Below are 15,233 nucleotides of genomic sequence, written 5' to 3'. Positions count from 1 at the left end.
CAGGAGATCAGCTAACACAGCATCTGCCAGCCCAGACGGGCTCGGCTCTAATCCCCCTCTCCAGCTGGGAGGTGGCCACTGGGAGCCAGCACGGCACTGGGAGCTGTGCTGAGCTGAGCTGTGTTGTGCTGTGCAGTGCTGAGCTGTGCTGAGTTGGTGCACAGCACTGCCAATCCCACCCGAGAATCACACAACAGTCTGAGTTGGAAGGAACCTTTAAAGGCCATCTGGTCCCACTCTCTGCAGTAATCAGGTGCTCAGAGCCCCATCCAGCCTGGAGCATCTGCAGGGATGGGGCACCACCGGCTCTCTGTGCCAAAGCCCCACTATCCTTATTGTAACAAACTGTTTTCTTATATCCAGTCTAAATCTCCCCTATCCAATCTAAACCCCCCCCCCCCCCCCCCCACCACGTCCTTTTTTAAACCAGAAGTGGCACAATACTGGGTGAAGGAACGTGGCTAATGGGCATGGTGAAGATGGGTTGATGGCTGAACTTGATGCTCTTTCTTAACCTTACTGATTCCTGATCCCATCCCTGCCACCAATGAGCACTTGGGTGGGCTGGAGGACAAGAAAGGGGAAGGGGGAAAGGAAAAAATCCCACCCTGGTTTATATCTCAAAGGGATTTAATTCTGAAGGAGAATGGCCAATGGAGATCCCTGCACACCTGGGGGAGGATTAGCAGTGGCTGCTGTGCCGTGCCATGCCCAGTGCTGAAAGCAGATTTATCTGTGAGAGAATGAAGGCAAAAGGCTCCCAGAAGGGACAAGTTCCAAACCCAGTTGCTAGGTTCCTCCAGGTCTCCTTAATCCCTCTCAAAACCATCAGCACTGTGGGGTGGAAGGGGGAGCAGAGCCAAGTGCTGCGGCCCTGGGCACAAGGAGAGGCTATGGGCTGGGAGGTGTCAGAGGGCTGCAGAGGGATGGGAAGGGCACACTGGGGGCACTGCGGATGCCTGAGGATCGCTGGTGGCATCACCCAGCTGAAGGCCATCAGATAAGGTAACAGCAAGACTGGGGCATGGATGCCTGACCACACTGGGAACGAGACCAAAACCCAGGGACTCATTTTTCACATGGCACTGAGCAGCCATCAGACATTAATGACTTCTGGCACCCACTGCCCTGGGTCAGATTCCAATCAATGACCCCAAGTGGAGGGTTCTGCCTTCCCTATCAGCACCCCTGGAGAATCCTGCACTGTACTGAGGGTCCCTGGCTGGGCGCAGGGTGACCCCACCAACATGCATCACAGAGAGGAGGCTGCTTCCCCGGGAGGAATCAAAGCCTCATTGACACGTGAATTATGAATGAAACCTTAAGCTTTTAAACTTTTAACCTGTGCATTTCTAAGAAAGTCTTAATTTAGCCAGAGACGCGGGAGGGAAGAACAATGGTGCAGTGGAAGGTAGCAGGCTTTTAAAACACGCCCTGGGTTAAGATGAATATTTCATGCAGTGAGCCATTCCCAAAGGAAAAATGAGATCCTGACCCCACCGCCCAAAGCTGTGGGGCTGTTACAAGACCTGGGCTCTGCCTGGGCTGCTGTGCTACTCAAACCTCGTACCAGAGCCCAACGATTGAAATCCTCTCCAGCTTTCGCTCTGCTGGAAATCACCCAAAAACTGCCTCGCTGACCAGGGCTGAATGGGATTTTGTTTATTTTCAGGACAACTGCGGGCACACAGCAGAGCTGGCACAGGGCTGGGAGCTGAGCACAGCCGGGAGCAGAGCACACAGAGAGCTGAGCTGCTGCTGCCCTGCAGCCAACCACCCCCAGCACCAGGAGAGAAGGACTGGGCAGAAGGACTGCAAAACCCACCCTGAGCACAGAGAGGGGAGGGTCTTATAAGGCAATACACAGCAGGAAAATCACCTTTAGAAAACTACCCCTATGTGGCACGATGTCCCTCCATCAGCAAACCCAAGCTGGCACTGTTATACGGGCACAGGTACATTTGTATTTGAAGCCTTTCACACATCAGATCATTACTGCCTGACTCATCATTGCTCAAAACTTCCCTTACATTTTAAGTGTTCGGAGCTTAAAACAACCACACTCAGTCTGGCTGCCCAACAGAATGCAGCCTGGGCTGGGGGGGTGCAATGAGGGGCAATGGGGACTCTGCCTGGCTGAGCCAGCAGTGCTCCCCTCCTGCAGAGGAGGGAACAAAATCCATCAGTCAGCCCCAAATGATAAATAAAAGAGATGAAAGTCGGTGTGAAACTAAACAAAGCCCCAGGTGGCCTCTGCCTGGGGCACTTCTGCTAATTTTAGCATCCCTGCTCCTCCCGGGGCTGTTTGGTTCAATGACTGCTGGGTTTGGAGCATTTACTTTGCTGCAAATGCCCAAAATGCTGAGCACAGGGATGAAGTGAGGCCCAAAAAGCTGGGTGCCCTGCAGGGTCTCAGGGCTGAGCCACTGTGACACGAATCCCAACTCCCAGGGCTGCAGCAGAGGCCGGGGGGGGAGCGCTTTGTATTTATTCCATGGGAGAAAAAAAGCAGCAGGCTCACAGAAGCATCCTATACAGCAGAATGTATTTAAATACCTAATGAAGGAATAAATCTGCGAGAGGCAGACATTTACTGCATCCTCCCTTGATACAGAGCCTTTGTGCGGGTGCAGGGCCACGGCTGCACCTGTGCTGCTGGGTGATGGATGTGGCCACATCCCATTGCGGGGGCTCTACCTGTCAGGGGGATATTGAGCACTCCCAGGCTGCACATCCATCCCAGCAGCACCCTGCATACCAACGCAGTGCAGCTCCCAGGGCTCTGCAGGGCTAAAGTGCAATGTGTGGAGATGTGGGACTGCAGGCGCTGTGTGGGCTGGGATGAGCTGGGATGATGCTGGGGCTGAGCTGTGCAAAGCAAGGATGGATGTGCAGAGTGCTGGGTGGGCACCCATGGCATCGTGCAGTGTTTCGTGGCACGGTGGCAAAGGCTGCTCATAACATGAACTCAGGGGTTTACCAGAGGGAAGAGCAAAAAGGAATTAAAAGCTGCAATGCTTTCCCTACAGGGCAGGCAGGGAGCAGCCAACATTTTCCTTGACTTCCCCTCCATCTCTGCCTTGTGGTAAACCTTTCAGCACTAGATAACAGCATTCGGTCCTGCTGCCACAGGGGATGGCCAGAGATGCTCTGCAGGGCTCAGCCAGCCTACAGAACACTCCAGTCCATCAGAGCTTGCTGCTGGACCAGATGTGGAGCAGGAGCTGCCACCAAGCTGCACTATGAACTGTGAACACTCACAAGCATCACACTGTGTGCCTGGCTCTATCAGAGCTATTGCTCCACACCAGCACAGTCTGCAGTGGTTTTGCCCCATCCCTGCAGTCAACAAAAGTCAGTGTAAGGTGCTGGGGATGAGATATAGGAGCTCAGCTGCCTGCTTCACATTTTCCATTTCAGGAAACTAAGCATTCCAGCAAGCATTCAAAGCAGGCTCTGTGATGGAGCAGCAGCAAAGCAGCTCAGTGCATGCACTCAGCCCATCTCCAGCACCAGCCCATCCCCATCCATCATTTGGTTTCAGTTTTACCTCCCCACCCCCAGAAGCATCCAACCCCCCCCTCCCCGTCCTCTGCCTGCCCTCCTCCCCCCAATACTAAAGGTCAGCAGTGCTGATATTCAGGGGTCAGCAGAAAGAAACGCAGTGGGGTCAGAGGGGAGGGAAGCAGCAGGCTGGAATTTCACTTCTCCCCAATCATTGGCTTCCATGAAGCAGCAGCCAGAGCCCCTAAAAGTTCAGGGCAGTGGGGCTAGACCCTTCTCACAAGCTGGGGGGTCTTTGGGATGATCAGATACCAGGCACAAGGTTCTAACTGGGGGGCTGCAGTGCTGCATTCTATGATGGCTAAGCATCAAAGAAAAATACACTAAATCCACAGGAAAGCCATCATTCAGACTGAAATTTGGACTGATGAGGAATTTCGGTGTTCCAGCTCTATTTGGGTGCCCAGCTCAGCCCCATTCTGAGGGAAGGCACAGACTGCAGGGGCTGAGCAGCACAGCTGTGATGGGGGAATATGCTGCGAGAGCAAAACACGCTGTTTTCATGTAAATGTCCCTAGTAATAAAAGTGAACGAAGAAAGCCATGCATCCAAACAAGAAACAGCACATTTGTGCTAGAGAAGCAGAAATGCTTCTAAAAAGAGCGCTTTATCGATGCATTCCAGCAGGCATTGGCTGTGCTTTAATGCTCCTCAAGGAACAGCACGTGGCTCTGCAGGGCTCAGGCTGTGCCTCTGATCAGAGGTTCCCATCCAGCAAAGCACCCCACCATCCCCCTTCACACTCCACAGCCCTACCTGTCCCTCAGCCTTGCATCTTCCAGATTCTTCCCATTACTTATTTCACAGTGCCATGACCAAATTCCCAGTGCTGAAGGCCAGGCTGGGATGAGCCATGAGCACCTTCACCCACAGCTCATGCTTTGCAGGACGCTCAGGCTGCAAAGCATAAGGCCTGCAGGCAGGTTTATGAGATTAAAGCCCGGCATACGATAAATAATTTAGCAGCATACCACAAAAAAAAAAAAAAAGAAATAAAAAATAAAACCACCAAAAAAAACACCCCACACTGTATAATAAGCAGGCTGCACGATGCGCACATTCATTTCGAATGCACATCGCTTTCATCTGCATGCATCTGCGAGATGTAAAGACGTGGAACCAACAGAGAAGGAGCAACCAGGAGGAGGTGTGGGTCCTGGAGAAGCCATTTCCAATCACTGCTGCTGGTTGCACTTTGAAGACGTGAGGCACACAGGCACCTGCCTTTCTCCTGAGGAGAAGGAAGGGAGGTGGGCAGAGCGTGCATCACTGCAGGCACAATGCTAACGTAGGGACTGGCTGCATCCCAGCCACACCTGCCTGGCACTCCCATAAATATCAGCAGATGTCCCAGTGATGGATTTGCCTTTGCAAACTACGCTGTATTTTACACCCTCACTAACACCGCCATTGCCCTGGGCAGCAGCAAGAAGCAGTGGGAGCAGCAATGGGTGGTGAAGCTCATGGTGCAGATGAAGAACACAGTGAGGGAGGGCAGTGTGGGGCCCCAAAGCACAGCGCTCTGCGTGCGCCCTCCCCTTCCCTCTGAACGTTTGTGTTTTCCATTTTTGCTCTTTTTTCCTCCAGGAGGCATTTATAGAAGCAACACAGCGTGGTCATCTTGCAGCATTTCCTGCCACACAGGGATTTCAGATGCTACAAATGGACCCAAAACGTGCATTGTTTGACCTCAGTGAGGATCTTAAAAGCCTGCAGTGCAACACGTACCCCAAGGAGAGCACAACGTTCTCACTCACAGATGGAGAGGCAGGAGCCAAGAACGTGTCCAGAGCACAGCAACCTCTTCAAGTTCACACCCAGAGGGAAGCAGGGAGTAGGCAGCAAAACCACTGTGAATTCACAGAGCAGTTTGGCCTTTCCTAATGTTTTTCACAAAAAAAAAAAAAAAAAAAAAGCATTACTGAACCACACGAAAATGCTGCTCTGCCTCCAGCACGAACCGGAGGAGGAATAACTTCTGCCTCACTTCATCCTCATAAAGGAGACAATGCCTCCTCCTATGCAAGGTGTGGGGATTCATTATCTTCTAAATACGTTCAAGATATAAAAAAGATATATATGAGTGCACAAGTGGGAGAGCTGCGTGGTCTCAAAGTGCAAGGATGGATGCTCAGGGCCATTGCTGAGGGCTGGGACCAAACCCCCGAGGTGCAGAACCCACACACAGAACCTCCCCACACTCACTGCTCCTGTGGCCCCACTCCATTTGGAAATGAATCAAACGCCATTGTTGCACTCTGCATTTCAAGCTGATTTTTCAAGGTGCCCAAGCCTGGTAAGAAGCAATCTCATCACCACCTCGTGAGCCAAGGAATGGATTAAGGCTGCCTCCGAGCCCACCTGGCTCCATTTCACGTAGCAGCTCCTGAACACCTGCCCCTCAGCTCTCCAGCAGCTCTAAAACACATCCAAAATTCTCCTTTCTTTCATTTCCCTGTGCTAGGCAACAGATAACAGAACTGAAGGAGAGATGCTGGGAGAAGAGGAGCCAATTTCGTGCCTCCAAGGGGCAGTGGGGATGTTCCTGAGCTGTTCCATCCCCTGCAGGGACACGGGGTGATACTGAGCATCCGCTGCCACTGCTGCTGTGGGATTTGTGGGCTGGAACAGAAGAGGGCCTCTGGGCTCCTCTGCACACTGCTGCAACTGTTTGTCCTGAAGTGCTCCAAGATACACGTAGGAGCGATAATTAAGGATATGCTGAAGGATGAGATAAGCATCTGTAGAATGAAGTCAGATAAGGACAGGTTCAGACATGTGCTTGGTTGGGAAAGATCTGTTTTATTGCCACAAATGGAAGAAATTAAATCAGCCAAGCTGAATAAAACCCTCACATGCCAAAAACACCACAATGCACTCAGAAGTTCGCTCCTCCTTGCCCCAACAGCTATCAGTGCCCTGCAGGGCTCTGCCTTGCTGAGCACTGGGCAGCCAGCAATTTGCACGTTTGTGCATGCAGCAAGGAAACAATGAGTCACAGCATCACAGCACTGACATCGTCCTGCAGCACCTTTCCTCCAGACAGATCCCACCCAGCTCCTCGCAGGTCACCTTGCACGCTGCAAGCCATGCACGAGAGCAATGCAATGGGGATGGGGTGCTCTGGGACTGCAGAACTGCAATTGACAGTTGTTTGTCACTGTCCCCTTCACCTCCAAACTCACCAAACGCTCCGTTCCTGAGTTCTCATGCATAACACTAAGGCTGCAAAGTGCAGAGCTTTGCTCTGTGGAAGCGACCTCTGCATGCAGAGAGCAGCTCGCAGGCAGCTCCAGCTCAGCGCATCCCAAACCTCCCAGCAGTTGCTCAGAGCAGGTCAGTGCTGGGATAAAAGCACCAGCATCACCGTGCTGCCTTTCCCCACATGCACACTCAGCTGAGAGGCTCAGCATTGCTGCAGGGCTCTGCCTGGCACAGGCACAGACGGTGCGATGGCAAAACAGCACTTGGACTGTGCACGGTCAGACATAGAAGAGACATTTATTTATTCTTGATCACAAACAATGCCCTCCATTGACAAGCTGAATGAAGGGCACTTCACTGATTTATTAGATCTAATAAGAAGCACACCTCTTGGGATGAAAGACAAGATTGATTTGAGCGGAGAGCGGCGCTGGCAGCCCAGCCACTGTGCTGTGCCTGCTGCCACAGAGCCAAACAGAGCTGGGGGAGAGAAATAAAGGGACAGATTTGCAGAAGGGCAGCTAGAATAGAAACCAGGCTTGCAATAGCCTTTCAGCCCTGGAAATGGAGGGTGACTCTATTCCTGCAAGCCCCGTTCCCTCCCGCTCTAAAAGAAAAACAGCAAACTCAAAAGTTCTGGAGCAAATCCAGCACGCTTCTCAGGAAACCCCTACGTCTGCCCTTCCCATGTCTCTACACCCCTAAAAGCAACAAGTGCAATTTCCACATCAGTCCCATCCTCCACCAGGCAGACCACATTAGCTGAGTTCCGTGGACGCTGTTTTCCATCAGGAAGAAGACAACTAGCACAGCAGTGCTTAGCTTGAGGCCCTATTAATAGCAGTCCTAATTATATGGCTGCAAATTTAATTCATAGCAATGATTAGTGTCAAAATCAAAGGCATCACACATCAATATTGATGGAATTGTATGAAGCCCATAAACAGAACAAGCAAGCCGACACATCTCCCCCCAGCACTCAGTTGCTGTTAACTGTTGTATTAATGTCTCCTCTAATTTTCCTCGATGAAAACTGCATTACTGAAGGAATTCACTAATCTGAGCAGTTATGTCTCGATATGATACCATTTACCCCAGTCAGGATGCTGAAACCTTGCAGGAGAACCAGACCTCCAGGCTGCAGAGAACAGGACCCCACGTACCCACCTTATCCGAAGGTCACAGCATTATCAGTACATTGGCTTTTCACCACTTACAGATAACTGCTGCAGTCATTTGCAGCAATTCTCAATGCCACAGGGCTGCCATGGAGCAGGGCTGCTCTGTCACATCCCGTGTACTGTGGGGACATTCGTGCAGTGCAGCCCCTGACAGCACCAAGCATCCCCTACCCAAGGCAGTCGGGATGGCTGAGCCAGTGCTGCGTGAGAACATCCCCCCTCCAGCACTGGGTTTTCATGCAGAATGGATCCATCGACTCATCCTTTTCCCTTAGGCAGCAGCAAAGGGCAGAGGGGTGCATGTACCATTCCACGTGGTGTGAGCTGCTGACAGCCCACAGCTCGGGTATAGCCCTGCTGGGGCTGCTTGGGCAGAGAGGGACTGCAGGGGGACAGCGAGACAAGGGGAAGGGACAAGCTGGGAGTGAAGGGGCCCTGGGTTGGCAGGGACCTTCAGCATCCAGCTCCTTGGGAGGACAGGCTGCAGCAGCCCATTAGAATGGCTGATGGGAAGGACATCGGTGAGATAAGAGGATATTTTCGGTAATGAACTCTCACAGGCAAAGCGCAGGCAAATCTGAAAGATTTCAGAGCTGGCTCCCTGACTTCTTCCCTGCAGCTACATAAAAGCCTCTTCTTTGAAATCCCAGGCTGAGCCACCAGCTTGCTTCCAAAGTAAATCAACAACTGTGGGAGAGGGAATAGATGCGAGCAGCGTTCAGCGCTCGGTGCGTAGGTAGACGGGCAGGGCGGTGCGACGAGGAGAGGAGGCGTTTATCTGGGAATCTCTGGCACTTCCAGAGGTGCACATCTTTACTGTCCTCATTTCACATGTGGGGAAGGAGAGACACAGAAACTTTCATAGCCCTCAGCACGCTGTGTGCTCGCTGAGTGATGTGTCAGCTCCGGGATTACGCTCAGCCCCACAGACAACCAAGTGATTTCTCTGGATCTAAAACACCTCCACTGTGGCACTGTTCAAGGCAAAGCCACTTCCCACACTTCATACGTAAAGACAACCCCATATACCAAAAAGGAATAGAAAGGACTGGAGGTGCAGACAGGACCACAAAATATAGAACATCCCCAGCCCCACACAGCGTAAGATGAGGTTCCGGCTCTGGATATAGCAGGGTCCCAACAGCTGACACATGTGGAGAAAGGCTCTTAACATATCCACCAAAGGCTGACTGCAATGAATGCCTGGAAGGGACTCGCTGGAGACCTGAGCTCATTTTTTCAGTACCTGCTTACCACTGGCTCAAACCACAAGGTAAAGCTTGGATCATTTCTGCATCGCTCTTCAGCTCCCCTCCTGCCCACAGGAGTAAAGTGGATGGGCATGAATAGACTAACATGCATCAAAAGGTGGCTGTTTGAGTGGGGCTTCAATGCAGACAACTACAAGGAATTAACTGTGCCAGAGAAAACGCTTCTTCTGTAATCCTACATAATTAATGCCACGCTAAAGTAAATGCTTGGTGTGCAGGCACAAGCTGTTCGCTTTAATTCCCTCTACATGAGGCAACTCCCCTGCTGCCCAAAACACCGAATGGACAGCAATGGCCAACAACCACCCAACAATGGCTAACAACCACCCCAACAATGGCCAACAACCACCCAACAGTGGCCAACAACCCCCCAACAATGGCCAATGACCACCCAACAGTGGCCAACAACCACCCCAACGGTGGTCAACGACCACCCAATAAAGGCCAACGACCACCCCAACAATGGCCAACGACCACCCAACAATGGCCAACGACCACCCCAACAATGGCCAACGACCACCCAACAATGGTTGGCAAACACCCAGCCATGGCAAACAACCACTCAACAACGGTCAGCAAACACCCAACAACCAGAAACCACACAATGGCCAACATGGCTTGCTGGAATCACAGCAGCAGATGCATTATTTGCAATATGCTGAAGATTCTTTCTCCACCCACACCAGGATGAGCCCCGTGTTCCACACGGCACCAGGTTGGGCAGGGAAAGAGGGGCTCTGCTCATGCCCCCACGCTCCAGATTTCCTCACTGCACTGAGAGGCACCAGGGAGACTCCTAATTTACTGCTGCTCAGCACTTGTAAAGTGCTGAATGAATATTAATGAACTGATGTAATTAAAATGATGCAGACATTCAAGTGTAGTATCTGCCTGTCCTTGTATCTTCCTGGATAGATGAGAAAGAAATTCCCTGCTGTTTAAGGACACAAAAAATTAACAACCTGCTGTTGATTACATTTGTTAACTCTTTCCCTGGCTCAGAGAAGCAGGGTCTGCTTTTAGCAGGATCACCAAATGATGTCATTGACATCTCAGGTTCATTTGAAGGATCTCACACTCAGCAGACTGATGGTTGGACTCCAGAATCTTAGAGCCCACCCAGCAGCACCCAGCTCCTGCTGCTGGGAGAGGAAAACAACATGGAGATTTTCTTAGCCCTGGGCAAGAGCCCCAGCTTTTGTGATGCAAAGGGTGAGGAATGTTATCTTCCAGGGATCCATCATCCAGCTGTCTTGGGGAGGAAAGCAAAAGTGGGAAGGCTTTGCCCTGAGGCTTGGTTTCCAAAAGCATCCAAGTTAACCCACTCCCTGACTCAACATTCTGCCACCCAAACCCAAAAGCCTCTTAAGCTCAGTCTACCACACCAACCTCAGAAGGATTACTGTGAAACAACTCAAACCTGCTGCAAGATTTCCATTAAACTTCCACAAATAAAAGGATATCTCTGAGGCCTCTCACCATGCTTCGCTGACGGTCACTTCAACTCTTTTGCCTCGAACCACAGGAGCCCATTATTGCTCCAACTATTTCTGCAACAGCCCCACAGACACAGCAGGGTTCACTGAATGATGAAATGCAAAACCAAACAAAACCACAACCTGCTGTAACACTGACCAGAAATGGATCCCGCCCCTCCAAAGCCACAGAAATTACCTTACCTTCTTCACTTTGCCATTTTTAGTCCCCACAAACACCACACTGTAGCCATTGTAGATGTATGAAGCAACAGAAGTCATCCGGTCCCGGCTGGAGGTGAAGAGTGTCACACCATCCACTGGCACTGAGCCACCCAGGGGCTGGTTGATGTCGAGCCCGCAGAAATTGTCATCAATTGGAACAGGCTGGAAAAAGGAGATTTAAGAAGATTCTTGTGAGTGAAGCACAAAGCAGGGGGCAGCCCTGGGTTCCTGCACATGAGAGCCAAGGAGAGTGGGGATGTGGGGCTGGTGGGGACATGGAGTCTGCGTGGATGTGAGGTCAGCAGGGGTTGATCCAGCTGCAGACTTTGCATTTTATGGTGGTCTCTCCCATGCAGCAGATTCATGCCATGGGGCTGCACCGTCATGCTGACTGCAGTCCTCTTGCTAATTTTCCATAAGGGACATTCAGGAATTGCCAAACACTCAGACACAACTGTGAAGGGATGGCTCTCCCATGTGCAAGCAAGTGTTCTCACTTTCCTTTTTTCATTTCATTTAACCCACGTTCATCTCCTCTCAGCAGCCAAACTTAATATGCTTGGCAAAAGAAGGCCCCAGGGATTCTCAAGTCAGCCCTAGAACAATCTGCATGTGAATCAAGATTAGAGAAATCAACTGAATAAAACCACGAAAGATGCAACTGTCATTTGTATTTATCTCGTTAGTTTGCTGATATCAGCCTCTTGCTGTGGGAAAGGTGAGAGCCTGAGGTTGGGAGCAGCAAACACTGCCAACAAGCAGCACACCTTCATCCTTACCCACCTGCCTCAGTGCTGTCTCTCCTTCCACTGCCATCATTGATCGTCTGATAACAATAGGGAGGAAAAGGACAATAGGAGGAAAAGGATTGCTACATCCATTCCATATTTAGGGGAACTGAGGCATGGAAAGATCGATCCTATTCTGCACCATAGGGCCACGCATTAAAACCAAAGGCTATGACAGCCAACTGCCTGCATCCTCACCGCTTTGGTACACTGGACATCCTTCCCCAGCAGCCAGTTGAGCTCCAGGTTGCCCTCCCCCTGGTAGCAAGACTGCAGCCGGTCCTTGATCTGGGCATTGACAGCACGAATTGGGAAAACACAGAGCGCGGAGTCATCCGGTGGCTGATGGTACTGCTTCTGTCCCTTGGAGAAAATGGCAAAGAGGACATCCTCCTGGGCTGTGATATTGAGGGATTTGGCCAGCACATCCCCTGGCTTCGACAGGTAGGCTGCCTGCAGCAGGCGGTACTCCGTGTCCCCCCTGACGCAGCCGAAGGGCAGAGAGACGTAGGAGTGGAACTTGGGGTCATCTTTGCAGAGCCGGACGATGCGGGATGTGTAGAAGAGGTCACTGGCAGAGTTGGAGACGCCCTCCGGGGTCTCTGGTTGAACAGTCAAAAAATACACGAAATTGCCACTGGCAAAGCCGTAGATGTAGAAGATATCAAAGTGCGAAATGAGGGCCAAGGTGTCTGAGGGGATTTTGATGAGAGACGAGACAAAGTCACTGTGGAGCTCATAATCCAACATCGCCGACGACTCTGGGTCGCGGGGAAGCTTCCGGCTGGAGAGCGTGGGGAAATAATCCTGCTTCCCATCCACTGCTGTTCCAATGAAGAGCTTCCCATCCTCGCCCTCGGAGCGCACGATGACGCCATACATGGTGCCTGTCTTGTTGACGCTGGACAAGTAATGCTCCTTCTTGTGCGAGGGCTCCACCAGGATGAACAGGTCGTCCAGGCGCAGCAGTTTGCACACTCCTTGGTACAGGCTGCCGCAGGCCAGCAGCCGGTTCTCAGAGTAGTCAATGATCAGCAGCTTGTTGACGTTGTTGGTGAGGGTCAGCACCTCAGTGCAGGGCTGCACGATGAGGGGAGGGTAGCAGGATTTGTTGTCCTCCTCGGGACCGGTTTTGTGAGCCACTAAAATGGTCAAGTTACCCGAAAGCTTGTAAACCCTATTGATGGCTCCGACGTAAACGGCCCCGGTGCTCTGGTGGACGGTCAAGTGGTTGAAAGTCCAGTCCCGGTGCTCAGAATGGAAAGTGCTGAACGAGGTGCTGCTGGATGCACTCCAGGAGAGCGATGCCAGGAGGAGGCAGAGCAGAGATGCTGACCTGCCATCGCCATCGGAGCGCAGTGCCCAAGGGCAGGTCCTCCTCCGATCCATCCTGGGAACGACCTGTGCCCCAGCAACGTCCCTCACATGGTTCTGGGGGAGAGAAGAAACGCACAGAGCAAAGGATTAGAACCGGTGTGCCTGCAGATACCATTCAAATTACACTTTCTAATTACGCAGTCCTTGAGATAAAGCGAGGACATCCTTAAGCCCAACAAGAATTAAGCAGGTCTCCTAACTTATTGGCAAACTGTTCAGGTTCGAGGTTGTGCCACTTGGTTCAGCCCCTGCTTGTTAATGCGCTCTGTGTTTGGTTGTTATAATGTGCTCCACTCTGCCACGGGAGGGGATAATCAGCTCCCAGCCAAGACAAAGCCTGCAGTTCCCATACAACCATCAATCTGCAGGCTTGGCTAAAAGGATGCCTCCTGCAGGGAATGTTGTTGGAAGCAACGGAGGAAATAAGAGGTGTTTTCTACCTCTTGGCCCTCTATGATTTAATGTCAGAGCCTGAGGAAGAAGTCTCATGCAGGCAAAAGTGCACCAAGCACGCACCCCAAAGCCCCAGCAGCCCCCATTACTTCTGCCCTGAACCAGCAGTGCCCATGTAGGTGGCACCAATGCCAGCACTAATGCACGGGGTGCAGGACCTCAGTGCCACCACAAGTGTGCCTGGCCTGTCACCCTGCTCAAACCTCCAGACCTGCTGCTGACCCCATCTTGCACTTCACCTCAGCCCTGCTCATCACCACAGATGCGTTCAACAAATTGCACTTAGAAAACTATCACAAAGTTCTCCTTTATCTCAAACGCTTCGCTTCTTCCATGCTCCAGGTTGGGCAACCATGGGAACCATCCCATTGTGTCCCATTGGCAGATGTTATCCCCCATCCCATAGCAGTATGGGGCCATACCGCCCTGGGATGAGGAAGATGATGAGCCGCCTTCCTCCATCACATGCAGACCAGGCAGACAGCACCGTGTCCATGCTGGCACCTCCTGGCACCTATCCTACAGGACAAGGGCTCCTCCTGGCCCCGTGCAGCTGTCAGAGCCCCCGCTTTGATTGATGCTGATCTCGGTTTTGGTATTTAAAATAATTCATGCTGCTGGAAACCTACACCGCGCTCATAAGCGGGTGTCAGCACGCAGCCACTCTTTAGGCTTGTTAACGCCTGGAGCTGGAGACGGGTGTTGTGAGAGGTGACAAAGGAGCTCTGTCCCTGGGCTGCACGTCTCCGTGTCACTGACAAGGCAGAGCAGGAGCACGATAATGGGTTTCTCATTCTGCTCAGGGATACGTTTTCCCGGCTGCTGCTTCTGTTTTCCAGCTTCATTTCCACCTCTGGCGGGCAGCAGTTCCTCTCTGCCAGCTCAAAGAAGGCCGTGCTCTGATGGCGGGGTGCTCAGGGCAGTGGGTTCTGGGTTCTGGGGTTCTGGGATGCATGGGGAGCTCAGCAAAGGGAATGCTGCACAGAACCAGGAGATCCCACTGCAGGGCTCACTGCACAACACAACTGCTTTCTGCTGAGGTTGTTTTTTGTTTTTTTTTTTTCTTGGAAGTGAGTTTAAAACACGGCTTTAAAAGCAATCTGAAGCTATTAGTAACACAAGGTAAAAAAAAAAAAAAAAAAGAGAGAGAGTAAATTCAGGGCTACAACATAAACCCAAGCAGCTGAAAGGCCTCAATTAGGCTGAAAGGAGTTATCTGGTATTTAAATAATTATTAGATTGAAGGAATAATCACAGGTCTGAGCTGATTTTTTTCCCCCACTGTCATCCTAATGGAGGCCATAATATTATTATTCAAATGGCCACAGTTCCCATTGAGGGGGGAAGGAACCCAGCTCATTCCATCTCAGTGCAGCAACACTCTGCTTATTGCAGCTGTCACTCAACTGCAGCACCACGCTTTGTCATTTGTGGCATTTTATGCACATGAAAAAGAAAAAAAAAGGGGGGGGGGGGAATTAAAGTACATACAAAAAAAAAAAAAAAAAAAGAGATTCTCTTATGGAAAATGAGGACTCAAAGGAACAATTTTGGTGCTATGAGTGCAGCAGCTGCCCTCTTGCACGATGCTGCTTGCTGTTGGGGCACCAGCTGCCCCCAGCTCTTCACATGGGCTCCATCTATCTCTGCCTTCAGGAGGAAAAAAAAGAGAGAAAGAAATGGAGTTTGCCCACT

General features: G+C 51.4%; 1 protein-coding gene across 5 annotated transcripts in view; it reads right to left on the bottom strand.

The window, feature by feature from the left end:
- PLXNA2 (plexin A2) overlaps positions 1 to 15,233 on the bottom strand; it is a 211,922-nt gene that overhangs the window by 77,557 nt on the left and 119,132 nt on the right. For all 5 annotated transcript variants that reach the window (XM_090124762.1, XM_090124764.1, XM_090124766.1 and 2 more), the window contains 2 exons: positions 11,907 to 13,139; positions 10,900 to 11,082 (listed from right to left, as the gene is read on the bottom strand). In XM_090124762.1, the coding sequence (XP_089980888.1) occupies positions 10,900 to 11,082; positions 11,907 to 13,139 (1,416 nt within the window). The remainder of the gene's footprint in view (positions 1 to 10,899; positions 11,083 to 11,906; positions 13,140 to 15,233) is intronic.

Source organism: Phasianus colchicus, chromosome 25, assembly GCF_987193195.1.
Source record: "Phasianus colchicus chromosome 25, bPhaCol1.hap1.1, whole genome shotgun sequence".
NCBI classification, from domain to species: Eukaryota; Metazoa; Chordata; class Aves; order Galliformes; family Phasianidae; genus Phasianus; species Phasianus colchicus.
This window is presented reverse-complemented; position numbering and strand designations above follow the sequence as displayed.